This window comes from Empidonax traillii, unplaced genomic scaffold (assembly GCF_003031625.1).
Source record: "Empidonax traillii isolate 1590-97213 ecotype Southwest subspecies unplaced genomic scaffold, ASM303162v1 scaffold139:size1643147, whole genome shotgun sequence".
In the NCBI taxonomy this organism is placed as follows: domain Eukaryota; kingdom Metazoa; phylum Chordata; class Aves; order Passeriformes; family Tyrannidae; genus Empidonax; species Empidonax traillii.
This window is the reverse complement of record NW_020955332.1, coordinates 557,235-579,291: the sequence shown is the minus strand read 5'-3', so window position 1 is coordinate 579,291 and position 22,057 is coordinate 557,235. Positions and strand designations below refer to the sequence as shown.

Below are 22,057 nucleotides of genomic sequence, written 5' to 3'. Positions count from 1 at the left end.
CTGTCAAACTATTTGAACAGGCACATTGAAAAGGCCAAATATCTTTGTATTTTTTATTAAAAAGGGCAGTAAATTATTTTTTGTATTTTAAAATGTACCTTCAGAATACATTAGGGTGGTGATTAACCATCTAATTTAGAAAAAATGTTATTCCAGTTACAAAGAATTACAATAATTTAGTTTCAAGTCCTACATTTATGCTATGAATAAAACTTAAGATGTAAGAACATTTGTATGCAAGATGAACAGCTAATGATCCTTAGAGAATATTAAATCACTCCAAGATCTGAAGAGAGACTTCAGATGACAGGAAACACTGTGCTTTAGTCCATAAAATTTGAAGTCCTAAACCAAGAGCAGAAACCAGACTCCTATAATAGGACTAGGCCATCTCAATAATGCATGAAGTGTATAGGCACCTTCACATGAGGGTCAGAGAAGCCAGGGCACAAAACAAGCAACCTTTTAAACTTGACAGAAACATGCAGACAGTATCTTCTGTCATATCCCATATGTGAGATTAGTGATGCTGCCAACCTGTCCCAGTGTTTAGTGGCCAGAGTACTCCCTCAAGCCTCAGCATGGCTCTGCTGCCCAGGAGCAACCCTGCAGCACAAGCACTCCCAGGCAAGAGCACCTGAAGTGTTTGGCTCTCTCCATGCTACTCTGCACAGATTTATCTTAAATTTCTTTGGGACAGAGAGATAAACGTAAATTATGTTCCAGTTGAATAAAGTGAAGACTGACATGCTTCTGTGTATTTTCAGAAAACAAAAAAATTAGATGATTCTAAAATAAAAATATAAAAATATTTTAATACTTCAAAGATTAGGCCACAGTTGGAACAGGAATATTTTTAACCAGAGTTGTGATAATACAAGTGGAAGAGATGTGCAGAGGTGGGGAAAGATGAGATGACCAGAAGTTCATGTCTGGTAAATAATAAAGGTCACTGTAGTTTAAAGATAAAGCTCATAATGAGATATATCTCATGTATTTTGATATTTTATCAGCCACCACCTGTATTCAGGTACATCCTTGGATGATCTAATGCATCACTAAGATTAGATATCACTGTATCTTAAAGGAGTTTTGCTAACTCTAGGGATCAAGCGGAGCTTTCAAAAAATATTTCCTCCATACCCAAAGAAATCAGAAATAAGTCCAAACCAAAAAAATCTTCACTTGTTTCCTACACTGGAAACCTGAAAAAAGAATGTCCTCTTGCTGAATTCTAAAGTAGCTATATTCTGACCTTGACAGATTTCTTCAAGTCTGACGTGGGTTGTTATCATGCCTGCTGGAAGGAACTGCTGGCATGCAAGCTAGCCAAATTATACTCTTCTCCTTGAAAACAAACAATTTTGAAGACAATATCCCAAGGATCCCAAGATTCTCTTTTCATATTTAGAAACTCTATTCAGTTACAAAAGACTGCAATAAACATTTACATTTTTGATTGGCATGTTTTCTTCAGAACTTCTAGGCATTTTGGGGAGTATGATTTTGAAAATCCATATATTCTGAGAAAACAAACCTTTCTACCTGAAAAAAAAACCTTTTCATACCCTATTCTATTTGTATTATATTCCCAGCTCAGGATGGTAGACTGTTCAGCAGTTCTCAGTATCGATTCATGTCTTTGGTTTTGTCTTTTTTAGTTTTTTTTTAATGATCAAATTACTTGTTTTGCTAGCTTAGAAAGTGAGAATGGTCTATGGAGCAGGACCTGCAGCTGTGGCAGGGTTTGAAGATATACAGTTTTGTTTTGTCAACAGACTGCTTGTTTGGGAGTCCAGGTGATTGAATCATAGAGGGAGGAGACTTAGGGAGGAAGGAAGGAAGGAAGAGAAGCATCACAAAATAATAAACAAACAAACAAAGAAACAAAACAAAACAACTAAAAATAAAAGAGAAAGCAAAGGAGATGAACAGGAGAGCCATTTAGGAGAGAATGTCTTGAGGTCTGGTAATGACTTTACAGACAGGCATGCCTTATTAATGGAGAGAGATGTTTAGGTATTTAGTTAAGTAGGAATCAATGGAATAAATTAATTCTCTTATCAGGAATTAATATCTGATGAGGGAGAGGAAATACTAGATGTCAGGGAGCAAAATAAACATTTTGCCAGGACAGCCAGACAGCACAGAAGAAAGGCCAGGAATTTCTACCATTGATCTTGACCAGGCAAGGAAAGAAGGCCAAACTGTTCCTCTAGCTGGAAAGGAGCAAAGAGTTCCTGGCAGATGAAAGGATCTAACTAACAGTTTGTGAACTGGTCTTGGTTTTAACAGGTGTAATAACCAGGCAAAAGTGTTTTTAGCATACCTGTGGCCAAGGAGGCAAAAGTACTGAGAGTGAGCTATTCTTGTCTTGTCTTTGGATTAAAATTTATCCTGTGCTGGTAGTAACACAGAGAGATGGTCTGCTTGGAATGAAAGTCTCGTGTCAGGACAGCTCTTTGTGGAGGCAGGTCTTCCTCAGAGTTAGTAACCTCGTAACAATTTAACACCAAGATTAACAAATAAAAAGGACATCAAAATAAATTAATTTTGAAGGTACTCCCTTGAGTTCAGGGTTAAGGTACCTCATGAAGAATGCACAGGAAGGCTGGGCCATCCTTTCTGCTGTGTTTGGTGTTTGAATGCCTCATGCTATTGACAGTCGTGGTTTTATTAACTTATATAAAAAAAAGAGCTTGCAGGAAAATATTCCAACATCTTGGAATATTAATGTAATGTATTCCAACATTTTTTAATATTAATGTCAGAGCCCTGGTACAGCTGCTAGCACATTATATGTGCTGACTGGACAGCTTGTAATATGCATCCTAACATGCTGCTCACCTCATCTGACATTTTGCTCCTGATTTATTACACAATAACAATGCTTGATTTGGGGTTTCTTGAAGGTGCATACTAGATATTCTAGGCTATACAACAGGTCCACATAGCAAATGAATTGTTCCTAACACCTAAGTGATTTGAAAACTTATTCCTGACTGTTGTATGCTTCCTCTCCATATAATTAGGCAGAAAGCTAAAAACCTTACAAAGAGATGCAAAACTAGAGCACACATGATACCTCACAATATTATATAACATGAAAAAGGTTATTAACAAGGAACACAAATGAACTCAAAACATGACACCACAGTAAACTGACCTTTGTAAAGTGTTGCTACAAAGGCCCTCCAACTTGCACTCTGGCTGCTTTTCTGCTTATAACAGCCACTGTAATGCCTGTGATTTCTACTGCTCTCTCTTTTGATGCACTTGAGCATCTTAAACTGTTCCACGAATTTATGTTAACAATCCCTCTCTCTGTGAATACATTGCTACCACCCCATGATACATATGTGATTGAACATATCTGTAGAACACAACTGAAGAGAGATTCTTCATATCCACGTGAATACTAAAATAGGTACACAACTGGTTTTCAGCAGCTCACTAAGCATCTGTCAGTGACTTGAGGCAACTACCTCCTCAGGTAGTTTGAACTTGATGTGGACAGGCTCCAGATTCTATTTGGCCTGGCAGCACAGAGCAAAGCAGTGAACTGGACATGTTGACCTCTGGCCAGGGCTCTCCAACCCAACTGGCTTTCTTTTTTTCCCCTCTTTTTTTATGCCCTGTAACAAGGTTCTTCTTCTATTAGTATCTACCCTGTGTCAAAATGGCACCATTGCATTACAGTATTCTTGTTATTTATTTGCAAATTTAGTCCTTGTGAATGCCTGCTTTAAATTCGAGTGTGTTTAACCCCAAACCTGTAATAGTAGGTGGCTTAGAACTTTACACAATCTAGCAAAAAAAGCATTTTATTATAAATAAGGGAACAAGAGACTATCAGTGCTGTTTAAATTACTTCCTTTCTTTTATTAAAATAAACTCAGACAATATATCACAAGTAACTCATTGGAATGAAAACCCTGAAAATACCAAACATACGTAATATTTGGTTCTTGATCAGCAAAGATTGTATGTATCAGCTGATCCTTCCACAAGTCAGGATATATAACATTTGATGTATACACTTGGAAAATGCAATGCAATCCTAAAACTAGTTACTTAAAATTTTGGAATACATTTGCCTTAAAGCACAGTAATACCTACTCCCAAGCCGCACTTTAGCATGCCATTTTACTTGCCCCTCTGCAAGTGTTATATACTGTACCTGTAGCCTTGAGAAGTCAAGATTCCTTGGGATGTTCTTGCCTTGGAGATTTCGTCAAGTAGATCCTCTTACTGACACCTGAACCCAGGGTGACCTCGGACCATGCAGGCATGCTAGAATTTCACACGACTCATCTCTGTAGGTATTATATAGTCTGAAGCCAAAATATCAGGGGAATTTGTTGTCCTATAAATGTAGACCCATATTTCGCAATAAATACTTAGATGAGGACTAGCTTTGATACACAGCACAGCTCCTCTGCCTGCTACAGGGTAGGCAGCTGCCTGGGTGCTAACGATTTACTCCACATTCAACCAGTGTATCATGCCCTGGTTATCTGACATATGAACAAGTAGAGATTAGAATAATTACCATCAATCTCTTCTCATAATACATACTTTTAAAAGGATTTATTTAATAACAGATAACAGATGGGAAAATACACTTGTTCACACACTGTAAAAAATAAAATAATTCATCACTAAGTGTAAGACTTTTGTTTGCTTCTAGCTGTCCCAGCATCTATGGCTACATTTCAATATTGGTCATATTTGTGCTCACAGACTGTTTTCCTTACAATTATTTAAATTAATTGATGATTTTAAGCACCACTAGAGGGCACAGAATTATAACAATATTTCTTAGTGGATCACAATAGGAACATCAGGAACTGGAGTTCAGTAATTTTCACAGTTTATTTTGCCGGTCCATGGTTTAAAGCCTCGATTCTATCAACAGTGGTGCTGTGAGCTGTGCCACTGCGCACTCACAGCAATCAAACAAAGCTCAGGGGTGAGTGCTTGCAGGACAGAGGCCTGGCTGAGCAGGTTGGACCATGTGCTCAGTTGAATGGCACACTTTGGCTTTCCAGAACTTGAGTACCAACCCCCAAATATTTTACTTGAGTGACCAAGGCCCATTTAAATCTAAGCATGGAGGAGCATCTGATGCTAAAGGCTGCTGTACATCTTCAGTTGTACATGGATATACAGGGATGCGAAAAATGTGCATATATCAAACCACGGAAATGCAAACAAGTAGTGAATTAAGGATTAACTAACTCAATTTACAATTCAAAGAAAGAAGAGTAGATATGTGCCACTGGAAAGCTTAAATATTAATGGAGTTTCTGTGGATAGTTGTATCAACTACTTAACATCTGTTTTGACATGTGTGCTGTTTCTGCCATCCCTTATCATGAGTTTGAGTGGCTGCTGGGGTTCACATGTTAGAAGGTTCCTGTTTAAAGTTGCCTGCAGTGGAGGAGAAAGTGTGGTGGAGAAAGGAAGAAGTTTAAGCTCTTTATTTAAAGACATCTGATTGAATGGCTTTGGACATGTAGCAGTGAATTAGTACTGTTGATGTGTCCATGTTACATTAGTAGGGGCACAAGTTAATGTTCACAGACAGAACATGCTTCGCAGCTTCTTTTCTGGAAGATGAAGATGGTCTGTTAATCAAAGCTTGAGAGCCTGGCCTCTAAGCAGTCAGTACGAAAAAAACCCAATGAAATTTAATTCAATTTCTGAATGCTTCTATTGAATTTCGCTTAACATTAGCATCCACAATTACTACTTTTCATTAACCCTTCAGGAATTAGCGTCACATTTTCACATCACGGTGCTCGGGCTGCAAAACCAATGACACGCAGCTATTTTTCATGAAGTTGGTGCTGAAGTGCCGGGCGGGGCTCCCAGGCGCCCCCGGGGGACGGCGGGCGCTGCCAAACCCCGGCCCCAGGAGCGGTACCAACAGCGGCTGCCCCGCATCAGGCGGCCGCGGGGTGCGGAGGGAGCGCCGGTGGGGTGTCCGGGAGGTCGCCCCCCGAGCCCAGGCGATAACCGGGGCCAAAGCGGGCACGGTGCGGCGGCCGCGCCTGCGAGTGCCAGGGTGGGTGGTGTTTTTTCCGCAAGCTCACCTTGATGCGGCGGGGCGTAAAAGGGCCGCGCTCGGCAGGGGGAGCATCGCTGTCTCGGCGCAGCGCGGGCACGGAGCGGCAGCACCGCTGTGCTCCGGCCGCACCGTGCCGGGGCCGGAGCTGACGAGGGCCGAAGGGAAGCCCGCAGGGAAGGCAGCCCGCGCCGCCGCCGCTGGGATCTGCCGTCTCGCCGCGGCACGAGGCAGGGACACGGCGGAAGCGCCGAAGAGAAGTGCCGGGCCGCGCCGCCCCCTCGAGGGGACACCCGGTGGCTCGTCTGCGCTGCCCCGCCCGGACCGGCCGCGCTTCCCGGCCGTAGAGGGGTCCCGCTGTCGGCCGATCCTCCCCCGCGCCGCCGCCGGGACTTACGGCAGTTTTGTTACTTTCTCGGACTTACATGGACATTTCCCGGGAGCGCGCGTAGTCCGCGGACGCAGCGTCCCGCCAGGTTCTTGCCGTCCGCCCCGCCGCGGGCACCGCCGCTGCCTCTGCCGCTTGAACCCCGGGACGCGGAGGCGCCCGGCGGCGCGGCCCCTGCCTGCCCCCACCGGCCCGCCTTCCTCGCCTACTTTCTCCGCCGCTCGGAGCGAGAGCAACAGCTTGCCCGGCCCTGCCGAGCCAAACGACGCAGGAGGCAGCGAGGGAGCGGGCGGCGAGAGGCACCACCGAGCCGCGGCCTCTCCGCCGGAGCCGCGCGGAGCTGCCCTCCCTCCCTCCGCCCCGTCCCGGGCCGCGGAATCACGCCGGGCGGCGCTGCGGGGGCCGGCGGCGGGGCGCCGCCGCCCGGGAGGAGAGCGCGCCCGGGGGGGCGCCCGCTCCCTCGTCGGGGCCCCCGCGAAGCTGCCGCAGGCCGGCCCGCCGCGCCGGGCGCCCAAAGTGGCCCGCGCCCCCGCGCCCCGCGGGCGCCGCCCGGAGACCCTCGGCCCCCGCTGCCTCTTGCGGGCTGCCGCCGCAGGGTGCTTGGCCGCCGCCGCCCGCGCCCTGCTCCGCCGCGGCCCCGGCGCCCGCCCCGGCGCCCGGGGTGATGCTATGCCCCGCAACCACGGCGGCGGGGAGGAGGGCGGCTCCGCGGGGCTCTGGGTGAAGAGCGGCGCGGCGGCGGGTATGAAGGATGTGGAGTCGGGCCGGGGCAGGGCTCTGACGAGCTCGGCGGCCCGCGGCGACGGCCTGCTGCTCCTGGGCACCGGCGGCACGGCCGCCCCCGCCGGGCTGCGGGAGGGCCGCCGCGGGAAGCACGGCGCCCGCATGAGCCTGCTGGGGAAGCCGCTGTCGTACAGCAGCGGGCCAAGCTGCCGCAGGAACGCCAAGTACCGCCGGCTGCAGAACTACCTGTACAACGTGCTGGAGCGGCCCCGCGGATGGGCCTTCGTCTATCACGCCTTCGTGTGAGTACCAATACGCTTTCTTCTCCTCCCGTCCCGTCCCGACCCTTTCCGTCAGTTCCCCGGGCCGGCGCCCGCACCTGCCCCGAGCAGAGCCGCGCGGCACCGAGAGTTGCGCACCTTCCCTCCTGTCCCTCCGCTCCCTGGGCATCACTGAATGCCTGTGCACGGGGAGGACAAGTCCCCCGCGAGTCGTGCCGAAAGTGACCGGGAGGCGTCAACGGAGGCGGGGGAGCCGCTGCCACCTGCGGCGCGGCGCCCCGCGGGCGGCGGGAAAATCCGCGTAGCCCTAGGTGGGAGGTCATGGGGGGCTCGGTTCAGCCGGCAGAGAGAGCCGGAGGGGAGCACAGCGGGGAGCACATGTTCGCTGGTCTCCCGGGCGCCCGAGGCCGTCGGCTTGTGCGAGGCGGCTGCGCGGCGCTCCCGCTGATGCCGCACGCCGGCCTCGAGGTTAGACGGGGCGAGGGGTGCCATCAGCTGTGGGGGTCCTTCCCGCGACAGCGGGGTCCAGTGGGTACGCCGGCTGTACCCGCGACGTGCGTCCTACCTCACGGACACCGAGCGCTGCGCGGTTTGAAAAGTTACCGCCGCGGAGCCGCACAGCTCAGTTCTGCCTCCAGCGTGTTTTCCGGGAGCGCCTCGCAGGGAGTGGGGGTGACGGTGCCTTCCCACGCGTGTGCCCGCCGCGGGTGCGAGGCGCAGCGGGGATGCTGCGCCCCAGGTGTACCCACCTGCCGCTGGCAGCGCCCGGGGGCCACCGGGGGGCAGCGCGCAGTGAGCGGCCGCCGAGCTGGCGGCCTTCCCCCTGTGCCTGCCGCTGCTGAGCTTTTGGTTTTAGCAAGTAGCGGCTCCTGTCGCCCTCACTCTGAAAGAGCCCGTGACGGAAATACATGTTCCGTCGCATCGCTCAGTGGAGAGCGGTACTGTCACCGCGGTGTGAAACTTGTGCTGCTTTAACTTCAAGCTCGCCTGTGAGAGCTGTGCGGGGGGACCTGTGGCTGTCACTGCTTGCAGTATCTCTAGGGTCGGCCGAGTTCCTCAGTTCATTAGCAATCCCCTATTTTTATGGGTTTTGACAACATTCGGGGAAAAGGCTCGACTTAAAATCTTTTTGGATGGCTGAGCAAAACGTGCAATAGTCTGGCAAGCAGTCATGGCAGTGGATCATACTACTAGGTGAAAACGTTGCGATCAACTATAGAGGAAGGAAATTAGGCATTGTTATGTTGGGAATATAATACAAAGTATTGCTGTGTCTGACTACGGAAAATATATCGTAAATGAAACAGAAGACTTAATTGATATGCTGTTGTTTACTGTATTTGTTCCATGATAGTTGCAGAAATCAAGCTAGCGGTTGCAGCAGCTTTACTAAAAAAGCAACTGTTCCCTAAAAGCTATTTGATAGCATTAGGAGTGCTCCCCTCCCATCAGCAGGAGAACTCCCAAATCCTACTTCAATACAAGTTTTTATAAGTGAAAAAATATTTTACCAAAACCATGGCAATCTGATTAATGAAATACTTGGTGGATAGACTTATTTAATATATCACGATTACTATAGATAACAAGCAGTAGAAATATAGTTAATGCTATATATTATTCAGTAAAAGGATTTTTGTCCACTTAGAGGATCTGCCCATTCTCTCTGTTTTATGCTGAAAATCAACTCTTACACCCTAAACTTTCTTCTTGAAGGGTGTTTATTTGGTACCTTTTGCTGTCTGGGTTCTTACAGGTTGACTAAATGGATGTAAATTAGTGTTGTGAGAATCACCAAAATATGTACTAGGAATCATCTCACTGCCGTGCCTGAAGTTGCCATACAAAATCTGTAAATTGTAGTTTTGGACCTTTCTCTTTGAGACCATGATGAAAATCTTTAAAACTAGAAAAGTTTGAGTTGGAAATACTGTTTGCAAGTTTAAACCTAAAAAAAAAAAAAAAAAAAAAAAAAAAAAAAAAAAAAAAAAAAAGGTAGTAAATTTCCCAACAGAGTGGAGTCATGACACAGCAGCACTGTAAACAAGGAAGATTGCCAGTTGCGTTTAGATAATTGCCTGCATAGAAAGCGTGCCAGTTTTAATTTTTAATTGCAAATGACAATTTTGGCAGCTGTAAATGCCAACATTACATCTTTTATCTGAACAGAACTACGTGAAAGAGCCTAAAACATTACTATAATACAAAGGCACCTAGTAATAGTATTACCTTTAAGGATCTGTCACTGCTTCATTGTTTAAGGTGCGTTTGAAGTTCCATTGCATTTCAGTTTGACAGCCATCCTTATTGTCTATAAATTACTTTAACATATTTATATAATTCTGATTTAATTGCAGTCACATAGATAGTACTTTTGGTGTTTCAGGCTCCTTTTTTTTTTTTTCAGCCACCTGATGAAATGCAATTATATCTTGGAAAACAGGCTTTCTTACAGAATTAAAAACCCAAACAAAACAAAATAACTACATCTTTTTGAAGAAAAAGGTCTTGAGGCAAGTAGCTTACAGTTGCAAGACATTACTAAGTACGTGAGATATCTGCTCCTACCACTGCTAAGCTATTCTTGCCTGCAGTGGAGCCTGTTATAGCTCTGTTCTATTTCTGTTTCAGGAATGGGCTATCTGGGGTGAGACCTTTTGAGCAGATCATTGGTCTCCTGAAACCTCACTCCGATATGCAGGTTGAAGTAATGCAAGGGTGGCTTCAGAGTTGCAGCTTGAAGTCTTTGATCTAGAAGTTTATTTAGGTTTGTATGTTTGTTTTTTTAAATAAGAAGTAGGGATTTGACATTAGTTACAAATAGAAACGATTCCTGCAGGGATATTGTCATTTGTCATTTCCATAGGGAAAACCACTTCGGAGCTGAGTTTGCTCTTCTTTTTCTTTTTGCCCTTTCAACTAAGAGAAAAATAGGCCAACCATCTAAGGAATGAGTGTTGTGACCTACATTCAGAAGTCAATTGGTTGGTTTATTTGTAAATACAGACTTGCCAAGTGCTAGAAAAGACAGCTCTTCCGCAAACTTCTGCTACTCAAGGAAGGATTTACTCTTGAGCAAAGGCCTTTAACTTCAGTAAAGTTGTACTGGGGAGCAGAGACATAAATTACGTGTTTCTTGACTCCTTTTTGTGCACCTCAGTAGCTCTTTACATGGAAGCCCCATTAAAATGATATATCTTTCCTGAGAGTTTTTGAAAATCTGCTTTTCAGATACCATAGTTTTTTGTTCTTCATCATTCAGGAGCAACAAAATATGAACACTTATAAAATCAGAAAAGAACATTCTACAATTTTTGCACAATGGGTCAGTAACTTAAACTCTTGCTAGTAAAATATTTATGCCACACCACATCACCTACACATGGAGCATGTGCATATTTAACACGTGGGCCTATGTTAATATGCTGAAATAATGTAACTTTTCAAAGCATCCTGTCTTGGGATGTTAGAAGATTTCTTTCTGTTACTGCTGTTGCAGTTCATTTAGGTTATTTTGGGTTGTTTGGTGTGATAAAAATGTATAGCTATTGTGGTAGAATGATCAAGGGGGAATTCCAGATTGGTTGCAAATTTAACTCTGGGTTTCATCTTCAGCTGTCATATGGATTTTGTATTATTTTTGTTCTTAATTGACATTCTGAAAATGAGATGGCATTAGATGTTCAGCAAAAAAAATACTGCTCTTTGATACTGTTTATATTGGTAGGATATAATTAGTTGCGTAAGTTCCCTAATTTAACATGTTGGATTTATTTCAGGAATAATAAAGTTTCTGTTTCCTATTGACTTCTTTGTGATATATTCCATGCAGAAGTTTTTAACATTTTTTGTGGGAATATCCTTCTCTTTACAAAGCCAACACCTTTTGCTTTGGAAGTTTCTAAATCCCAAATCAATCCCAAATCACAGACCAGGATGTGTGCACAAAGGCAGTAGGACTTTGCTTGACCTGTATTGATAGTTTTTCGCAGGCACCCACTGTTAGCTGCTGCTGAAGATAAGATACAGTTATAAATTAATTGTAAGAACCTGTATGATGTTCTTCTTGTCTTTTGCATTGTTGATGGAAAAAGACCAAAAAATTATTTCTGGAAAAAACTCTAATGATACCATCAAAGATTTAACTAGCTATTTTAGCTTTCCAGATCTTCCAGAAAGGACATAGCTTACTAGTGATCAGATGGCTATTGAACAGCAGGTCTTTGCATGCGAGCTAGCAGCAGTGCATCATACTGTGCCCTTTGTATAATTATGGAGGTTCCACATTCTGATTAGAAAACCAAAAATGTGCAACAGCCTAAATACTTGCTTTTTCTCGTACTATTGAAAGTAGGAGAAATGATTTTATCTATTCTTTTATCCGTCTTAAGGCTTTTAATGAACTAGTTCCAGGTGCTGTGTTGGTAGCTTTATGGCTTTTATCTTTTCAGTCACCATTTCAGAGTCAGGGTCTGATATTGTTAGGATAATAATATTTTTCTATATGCTTTTAAAAACAAATAGCAACATGATATTTACAAATAATAGGGTTGACAACCTAAATGTGTGGCAAATCAAATACTATTAGGTATTAAGAAGATAAAAATTTAAAATTCTTTAACTGTGGCACCTGAACTTTATTAGGCATTTTCTTTCAGGGACAGTGAATGATGGTGGATATTTAGATGCACTTCAGTATAAATCTGCAGCAATCTGCCTGAGCTGAAGTAGTTTTTGATTCTATATATGTGCATGTTTCTCACCTACACATTGTTTTGAAGGAACCTTAGGAAGTTTACCCAGTCCAGCTGGTAGGACACACTCTTCCCAGTCTTGTCAGATGGGCTTTGTCTGGATAGGTCTTATGCTTTGCTGAATGCAGGTCCCACCACCTTGCTGGGCAACAACACTGGTGTAGACCCTGCTGGTCAACAACACCTGCCTGTTGAAAAAAGAGGGGGGTTTGCATGCGGAGGGAAGAATGGAAGAGCCATCCTGAACCTCCCAAGTGGCAGTTCTGTGTCATTGTCCCTTTACGTGTCTTCTGTCACTGATGAGATTCTGGTTTTAGCGCTGTGATTTCCTTTCAGGTAGCTGTAGGCTGCTACCAGGTCACCTGTTAGATCACCCTATTGCCAGACCAGACATGCTCAGTTCCATCAACTGCTCCATGTAAGACAAAAGCTCAAGCTTTGTTACTCTCCAGCATCTCCTCCATCTTCTGCACATCCCTGTTCAGCTGGGAGTGTTCACAGTCAGATGGCATAGTGTGAGGCTGTGCTGAGTAGGCAAGATAACTTTCCTCAGCCTGCCATCCCCACTCTGCTAATGTAGTTTTGTGTTGCTTGCCTTATTTCTGATGAGGGCATGCTGTTGGATTGTACTCAATCTGTTGTATCTACAGAAATGCCAAGGCCCTTTTTACTGGGCCTGCTGCCCAAACAATGGGTTCCCAGCCTGTATGGATGCATGGGATTAATCTGCACCAGGTGTAGATCTCTGCTTTTCTCTGAGTTGGACTTCACAGGTGTTCAGGTTCACATCCAATGTTTTCTTGTGCCATCTCAGTCACTATGTACTGATCAGAGTAGTGGAGATGCAACAATCTTTAAACCCACTTGCACTTGCTTTGTGATTGGCAGAGAAGGTTAAATGCTCAGCTATGCTTCATTCTTCCTCTTTGCTGGTGTTGTTCATGGACAGCAGCTCTCTCCTGGAACCCTGTCATAGGTGATAAATAACATCCAGCTTCTCTTTTTCACTTGATTGGTTTTTTGTTGTTGTTGTTTTTGGGTTTGTGTTTTGGTTTGTTTGTTTGGTGTTTTGTTGTGGTGGGTTTTTTTTGTTTTGTTTTTTTTTTTTTTTTTTTTTTGGAGAGCTATTGTCCACCTCAGGATTTTCAGTAGCTAAGTATTAGGAATATTTATGCTTACCGTAGTAAAATACTGTTGCACATTTTAATTTTTGAGGCTTGGTTTTCTAAATGTTCTTATTTGTACTGGCCTTACTTTCTGACTCTAGGGGAAGCAACTAATTTGCCATAAAAATCAAAATAGATCCACAGCCTTCTACAAAGAAGACTACAAAAGGCTTTCTTTGATAAAGAGTCACCAAAACCTGGACTGGGGAAAGTTCATGCGTGTGGACTTTCTTCAATTTGTCGAAGGGTTATTTCTCAGATGGGATTAGGAATTGTGCTTCAGAAGTTAAGGTAGTATCTTAGGTTAGGTGTTTGTGTTTCAAATAAATGTACAACCTTTGCAAGCAGGATCTTCTCCATCTTAAAGCAAGAAGGAAGTTAAGAGGTTTCTTTATAATCATCTTTTGGCGGTAGTTTTTCCCCTCATGCAAAACCCATGCAATTAGCATTGTATTCATGGATGAGACTCCTATCTTAGATCTATTTTTCTTGGTGTGCCAGTCTTCGGCGTGACATTTCTTGTCTTCTTTATTGAGTGTCTTGCATGACGTGAGGATTCTTGGGGGACTTTCTGTGGTCTGAAATGATAAAAGAACTTGCCCAAAATTAAAGATTTTGTCCTGGGGTTGGACGATACATGAATTTCTAATATGGCATTAAATATGTGTTCATTAAATATGGGTGCAAAAAAGAATTATAAAGATTTTAACTGCCTGTGAGACAGTATTTGTGTGACAGATTTTCAAAGTGGGCTCTAGACAATATCTTAATCATCTAGACACCTTCCTCCCCCAATACTTTTTTAAGTTTCTGCATTGTTCACCTTGTTACATCAAAAATAAGTTGTGATATCTATTCAGACTTTATGTTCCTTCCATGCTTCAAGTTTGACTATATTTTTAATAGCTATTCACCCTGTTTTATTGTTGCTTGTAGCTTTCTTAATTTTCCTGAATTAGATTAAAGTACAATTGAAGTAATATTTTTGCAATAATTTCAAATAATTTCTAGCATCAACCAAACAGAATGCCAATGATTATTCCGTCATTAATAGTGTCATTAAAGTAAACATCAGTAATACACTTACCAATACTCATAAAAATGCAGTGACATTTTACATAATTGTTTCAGTGGAAAGGAAAAGCACATGGTTTATTACTTTAATCAATTTTTTTTAATGGAGAAAATATATAGAAGAAAAACTTTTATTCCTAGGCCATGTAAACTCCTGACTTTGCAAATAAATCTCTTTGTGGTAAGGTAGTTTTTTCTTAATAATTCGAAGGTAAAACTTATTTGACAGGTGTTTAACATTCTTATATCATCCTATTTTCATTAACATAATTGTCTGATGAAAATTAGTGAAATTTGTAACTGATTTTAATTGAAATAGAAGTGACTCTTCTGCTCATAGGTAGAAGAGATGGATCGAAAGTATAAATAATACTATCTAATAAAAAAATCTTCAACATGTATACAAAGTAGACTTAATTTGGTACATTATTCTTAATTAGGCAGATGTTTGTTTCACAATGTAGCTTTTTTCCCATTACAAACCACTAATACAACAAAACATACATTCTTGACTCTTTTAATTAACACTGGTGTATCGAGAGTCTCTTTTAAACATGTTATATAAACTATACTGAGTTTGAGGAAATTAGTAATTTTTTTTCTCCTTTTTTGTTTTCTCTTAGAGGTTCTTTTTGGTTTTTTGGGTTTTTTTTTGAGTTTGGTTTGCAGGTTTGCTGTAAGAGAGCAGATGTAGATTACCCAGGGGAATGCCACTGCAGGTGAGTTAAGGTAGAAAATTCATCAGCTGCAGTTTAGCAACTGCAAAGTAATTTTAAGGAGTTGTGTGCTTATGTACAAAGAAACTTTCCTTTAAATATATTAATTAAAAGTTCAAAGGCTGTCTTATAGGTCAGCTGCATCTAATCAAGCAATATTTTCAATTTTCTGTTGAGTATTAGATTTATCTTGTGATAACTGTCTGAGTTGCAGTGTAATTGTGTTACAGGAAGCTCAGCAAAACGTTCATCATTTTGGGCACTGAAGTGTAGTCTCAGACACTGTCTTCTGCTTGAAAGACTATGTGATTACTTCTTAATATATACGGTATGGTCCAGTGATTCAGAGGTAGTCACAGTCCTCCAGCCAGACATATCTGAAATTTTCTGTTTGGCCTTCATCCAAGAAAATCTTCAAACATAAATGTGTGTATTTTCCTTAACAGAGATGGACATAAATACATCTCTGAGCATTTTCTTGAAGAGTGAATAATTTTCAAAGGCATGGAGTACCTGCAGCTTCCTTTCATTATTCTGTTGTGTATTGAATGGGTAATTCACTTTTTTCTCCCCACTTGTATAGAATGAAGTTTACAAATGAATCATGCTCTTAAACTGATTAGAAATAATGAAGAAAGGAAGTTTTGTACCTGCCCACATCTTGATTTAAGCAATATATTCCTGTTTGTCTTGGCTTCCTTCTGGCTTTGAGACTCTGTAGTTCAACAAAGCAAACATATTATGCCTTTTGAGATTTCTGTAGTTTTAATTCTTTTATTGTAGTCATGCCTGATATCATATGGAAGCAGCAGACTGGTTCCAGGATTCAAATATGACAAAATCAAGAGAACAGAAACTTTCTGCTTTGAGAATAAAAAAATGTTACTGAATGCATTAAGATGCTTCCCTAATTCATGAATGTCATAGATTAGAGCATCTGCGCACACTCTTTTGAGGTCATTCAGTCAGAAATAGCATCTAACTTCTCCTAGGGCGTTACATTTAATTGCTTTATGTGGCCTAACCTCATCCATAACTATGGTATCTGAGAATTACCCATTAGAAACAAATGCACAAATCTTTCCCTTGCAAGCTCTCGTGACAGGAGTGCACTTAAAAGTTACTGCCAGGGCCTTTCTGAATATGCGTAAGAGTCCTGACATACTTGAAAGGGCCTTTTGTGGGAAAATTAAGATGAAATATTTTTTGGATGCATTTCTGTAAGTAGTGGGGCACTGATCCTTGGTAGTGAGTTTGAGAATGTAGGCCAATCTCCCTGGGAGACAAGTCTGTATCAGTAATTGCATATTTTCAATGGTAAAACTGCCACATCATGGGAGAAATGACAGGTGATGGCTTAGTCAAGGCTGGAGTGATGAAGTTGGAGTGATATCCACACTACAGCTGGGGCTGATGAGCAGGTGATGTCCTTTTCCCTTCAGGTGGGCCATCACTGGAGGATAGGAATTGCCATGTGTCTGGAAAATCACACATTAAACGTATCAGTTTGAAAAACTTTTGCATCCAACAACATTATGGTGACTGAGATTAGGAGTTGTCACTAAATTCATTAGGAGGAAAGAAATCTCTTTTTCTGTTTTCATCTCTGTGCAGTTAATACTTGTCTGTAGAGTCAGGTTTATTCACTTATATCAGAGGAACCATTGCCACAGGAAGGAGCACAGTTGTGGTCTTTGCAGCTCCATGCAAAAAGTTGTAGCAGGAAATGTAAAGTCATGTGTGAATGAGCTGCTTGCAGGAATCTGTGCAGTGAGCATGGAGGAAGAGACTGTGCTGGCAGTTGGAGGGTTTTTCTTAAACCTGTCTCACAGACTCTTCTGAAGTGTAGTTGTGAGGCAGAATCATTTAGGTTGGAAATGGCCTTTCGATCATGGAGTCCAACTTCAAATCTAACATTGCCAAGTCCACCACAAAACCACACTCCTAAGTGCCATATCTACCACAAGCCTTTTAAATACGTCTAGGAATGGGGACTCAACCACTTCCCTGGGCAGCCTGGTCCAATGCTTGACAACCCTTTCTTGAAGAAAATTCTCCTAATATCCAATCTACACCTTTCCTAATATCCAATCTAAACCTCCCCAACTTGAGGATGTTTCCTCTTGTCCTATTGTTTGTTGCCTGGAAGAAGAGACTGACTCCCCACCTCACTTCAATCTTCTTTCAACATCGTTTTCTTATGCCTTTGGCCATACCTACTTGTTTTCACTAGAAATGTTATTTAAATGTTGCTTTTTCAAGGAAGTTCCATTACACTTCTGGTGCAAGTATGGTTAGTTGCAGTAAGTATGCATGTTCTCAAGGGATTAGTTGAGCTTCCAGTTATACTTAATCTGTGGATTTTTCTCTGATATGTCCCAACTGCATCTGTAGACTGAAGATGAAGCAAAATTTAGAAAAAAAGAGGAACAGCTTTGCTAATGTCTGTGGCTGTTGTAAATTTTTATATAATACAATAGTTTGCTCAAGCAGACATATTTCTTTCCCCTTAAGCTTAGAAACGGTAGATTTAATTTGGTGGTTGAAGATACTGTCTGGAAGGAAATTAGCCATCCTCAAAGGTCACACTGACTGCTGACTAAACTCGTGATTTGTCTTCTGCAAATAGTCTGTTTGCTGGGTGGGGTACTGGAATTGAGAGGTTATTGTAGGCTGTGATGAGATAGGTGATGGCCCTGAATTACGAATCGTCTTTGGGAAGAATTTTGATTTTCATCCTGAAAATGCTTGTAGACATACTTTTTAGTAACGTTATTAATAGCTTTAGGCACTTACCTTGTCAAACTGAGCTTTGAGAAAAACTCTTTCACTCAGAGATGATGGCAAAAATCCATCTGAATTAGAGACATTTTATTAATGCTTCTGAAGTCATTCTTGAGAAATTTTTCTATGGAGAGAGGAAAGCCTAATCTGAAATCTTCAATGCTACTACATATGTATGTCTAGGCACTCTGCATGAGATTCTGCTGTTTGGAGATATTATATAGGGAGAGTTATGGTGAGAGCTCTTGTGAAATTGCAGAGGCCGAAGTTATCTATGTGGGAACAAAAGCATGGAGGTGAAGGAGAATTTATGAATGTCTACTTTACTGTAACAGTACTTGACCGATATTGTATATTACTTTCTGGTTATAAGTGTATTTATTTACTATTAAAAATATGTTTTTATTATTTTTTCATTTTTATTTTCTACTTTCCAGAGAGAGAAAGCTGAAGTAACAATGTGAGTCAATTTGTTGGATTTATATATAAATAAAACATGATGTTGATCGATTCATTTTTCTTCCATTGGGGTCTCAACCCCTGTATGCAGACCTGAGGAAATAATCAGTAATATCACAACATGAAAATTTTATTCACTACCTGATTGTGTTTCTGATTTCCTTTGGTAAATATTCATCTAAGTCTTCTTGCTGAAGCTGAGCCTCAGCTAGTTTATTACTGTGTGCGTCCACTCTTTGCTGAAGTTTAGGTCACTTTTTAGCTGCTCTTGCAGGTCATTTAATGGGAAGGGATGAAGCTGGACAGCAAGATGCAGTCCAGCCTCTGACCTCCAGCATGGCTACATCTATACCTGGAGGAAGATCTGGGGAGATGCATCTGAAATACCCCTCGGTATTCAGAAGCTTGGTGATAAATACAATCCTCAGGGAGTTTTTCTGCAGAAAGGAATTCAGTCAGTTTAATTCCTGTCCAGGGAATTTCTCCTTGAAACCATAGCTGAGTTAATGATACCCATAAAATATAAAAGACACCTAAAAGTATGATAATATTAAATTAAATGTTGTTATTGCTGCTGTTCATTGATGGGAAGGCTGGAGCTGAAGTAGCTGTACCAAACTGAAGCGTGATACCACACCAGTAAGCGTCAGAAGAGAAGTATTTACTTGGAAAAATCCATTGTATGATTTTGCTCTCCAGGATTTTTCATCTGCCCATATCTATAAATTACCTCACCACAATGAAAGGTCATGGCATTTTTTGGCTTGCCTTTATCTCCAGCTTTAGGACTTAATCATAAGTAACATAATAGATAGTACCTGAAAACTCTGATATGTTAAGGCAATACAGTGACATTTCAGATACAATCTGTATCTGGAAGATAAAATTAACTATCAGAGTGCTCATTATTTAAGAAATATGAGTTTATAAAATTTTGATTGTATTTTTCAGGTTTACTAATCCATGGCAAAATTGTATTCTTCTCTGTCTTGAGTATAAAAGCCCCAAATCTCCGTGAAATAAGACTTAAATGAAAGTGATCCTGGATAAAAATGTGAACAGTTGTAAAGATTTTGAAGTCATTTACAGAAGAGTGAGTCAAGAGATCTGAAGTGTATTTTGGTGTTGGAAATAGGATAAGTATATTAGAGAGGCCCATTCATCTCCCAATACCTATATTTAGCATCCTGCAGTGAACCAGTGACTGCTTTCATCACAGTCCAGTGTGTGTCACAGAGTCATGTCTTATGAACCCACAGGGGTGTCTGCAGTAGTCAGTATTTGGAGATGGCTCAGTATATTACTGAGCTCTGGCTTTTGGCCTTGTCTTTAAACGTGAGGCATACTGTAATGGATATGTGATGTTGGCAGGTTCTGCTGTTCCAAGTATGGATCTGTGGATTAATTTCAAACTGAGGGCTGCCTTGCCTACCTCTAGAGGGTGTGCAGGTGGCAGCAACAAATCACTGCACATACAGTTCATGCTGTTTTCTGGCAGGATAGAACTGGTATCTTACAGTCTAGCCCTGAGAATTTCTGGTTACGTGTTCTAAAAAATCTTTAGCATTTTAATTTGATTAAAAACACTAATTAATGAAGAATACAAGAAAATTGTTAGAATACCTTGTGAGGATGATAGCATATAGAGTTACAGTTCTGTAGGATGTAGTTTACTAATCCGCAGACTTCTTTCATGTAACAAATGCAGAACATACAAGTTCATTATTAAACAATCCATGTGTTTGTATTAGTTATGTTCTTGGGTATTCTAGTTAACTATCTAGCTATCTGTCAGTGTCTTAGATGCTATGCAAACAGTGAAAAATCTTTGCAAAATAAATCTGTCTTTTCTCTTGGAGTCATATGGAAAGGCAACACAATGGCACAATGCAACCTCCTTGTCTCTGGGCTCAGCAGTATGTTCTGAGTGCTCATCCCCATGGCTGTATAACTCCTGCCCCTCAGCAGCTTCTCAGCCTGGGGAGAGAGTTATTTCTCTTAACTTCCAATAACTGTAAAAAGAATCTATGTAGGTAATTTTTAAAATCACATTTAGAAGTGAATTACAAAACGAGAAAGTCAGCTTTGCATTATTCAATAAGTGGGGGGCAAGGGGGAACAAAACCAAAAAAAAAAAACCCAACCAAAACCAACCAACCAACCAAAAAAACCCCAAAAAGCTCAAAACCGAATGAAACTGTTCCTTTTTGCTGGGTCTGACAACCTCAGCAGCATGTGATAGCAATGCCGTTCTTTCAGCGATAAACTACTCAGCAGTAGACTACCATGGGTGCATTTCTAATTTTCTGCAACTAAACCTGTAACTAAAACTATGATGTATTTTTTCCATTCACTTTTTGAAAGTGACATTTATTTTGACAGGTGCTGAGCTGTTACATTAGCTGGAAGTTTCACTGAAAAAAAAAATGTTATGAATATTGAATATCACGTGGTTAATGAGAGTCTTCTTCCTGCATTATTTGTCTTTGTCTGAAGGTAATGAGTTAGAGAAGTGGATGACTGGTGGAAGAATAAGCAGAATGGCAACACAGCTTCTCAGAATGTGGCAGGGAAACCAGGATGCAGATGAATTAATGGTGGTAAAGATACACCTAGTTTTACAACTTTCTCTGAGACTGGGCGTTAGAAAAACTGCCAGATTAAGTGGCTGATAGAGACTGGTAAAAACATGGGGAAAACTGTCAATGGGATACCGTACGAGAACATCCTGAAGTCAGTCTCACAAGTTCTTTGAAACAGGTGGCTGTCAAAATCCTAAGGCTTGACAATCTTTTAGAAAGCCACACATGAATGGGAGTAGTTTGTTCATTTTAAGGTATGTTTTTATGAAGCTTCTTCTCCCAAGATTAATTGATTTAAATCTAGTTTAATTAATTTCAACTGATCACATTGCTGGGATATCATCACTGTTTCTTTTGGGATATTCTACCCAACCTCTAAAACTGTGTATAAATTTTGTGCTTCGAAAACGGAAGTGAAAAAGAGTATTTTTGCTTGTGACCTAGGATGGAACAGCAATTCAGATCTCTGCAACTAAGTGTCTTAAGTAGCTTTTCTATCTTACCAACTAATCTCTGGATGGAAGGTGTTTAAATTGATATATACCATGGTAGGTAAGTGTATAGGTAATCTGAATCCACTGGGTCTCTTTGTCTTCCCCAAAGGCAAAGCAAATAAGACTGTCAGCTCATGTATTTTGAGGGCAAAAAGTAAACCCCAGAAAAACCCACTAAAATTTTTTGTGTGTGTGGAGAGTCATGACAAGGTGTGAGTCCAAAGTGTTTCTAGATTCTTTTTCCAATGGAAAAGTGAAAAACTTCTTCTTCACAAATTTCAGATGTCTTCTAAAATACCACCCAAAATGAAGATATTAGACTTCTATTTGAATTGCTTTTTAGCTACTCTGCTATTCAATTTTTTCTTCTTTTGCTTGTGCTCTGATGGTTTCCTAAAGGAATAATGATCTTTTTGCTATTTTTGTACTCTCTTGATTAACTCAAGTTGTCCCTCAAAAGACCAAGGAAGTGGAACCTCAAGGCTTAGTAATGGTCAGTTTTGTAAGAAGACTCAGTGGACATTGCTGAGGGTAAAAAGAACACAACTTTTAGCACTGCAGTTTAT

The 22,057-nt window shown here is 41.7% G+C and overlaps 1 protein-coding gene across 4 annotated transcripts in view; it reads left to right on the top strand.

Moving 5' to 3' along the window:
• The first annotated feature begins 7,114 nt into the window (after positions 1-7,114).
• The window catches only part of KCNQ5 (potassium voltage-gated channel subfamily Q member 5), a 275,042-nt gene continuing 260,099 nt past the window's right edge, over positions 7,115-22,057 (top strand). For all 4 annotated transcript variants that reach the window (XM_027884187.1, XM_027884186.1, XM_027884188.1 and 1 more), the window contains exon 1: positions 7,115-7,483. In XM_027884187.1, the coding sequence (XP_027739988.1) occupies positions 7,128-7,483 (356 nt within the window). In that variant the 5' untranslated portion in view covers positions 7,115-7,127. The remainder of the gene's footprint in view (positions 7,484-22,057) is intronic.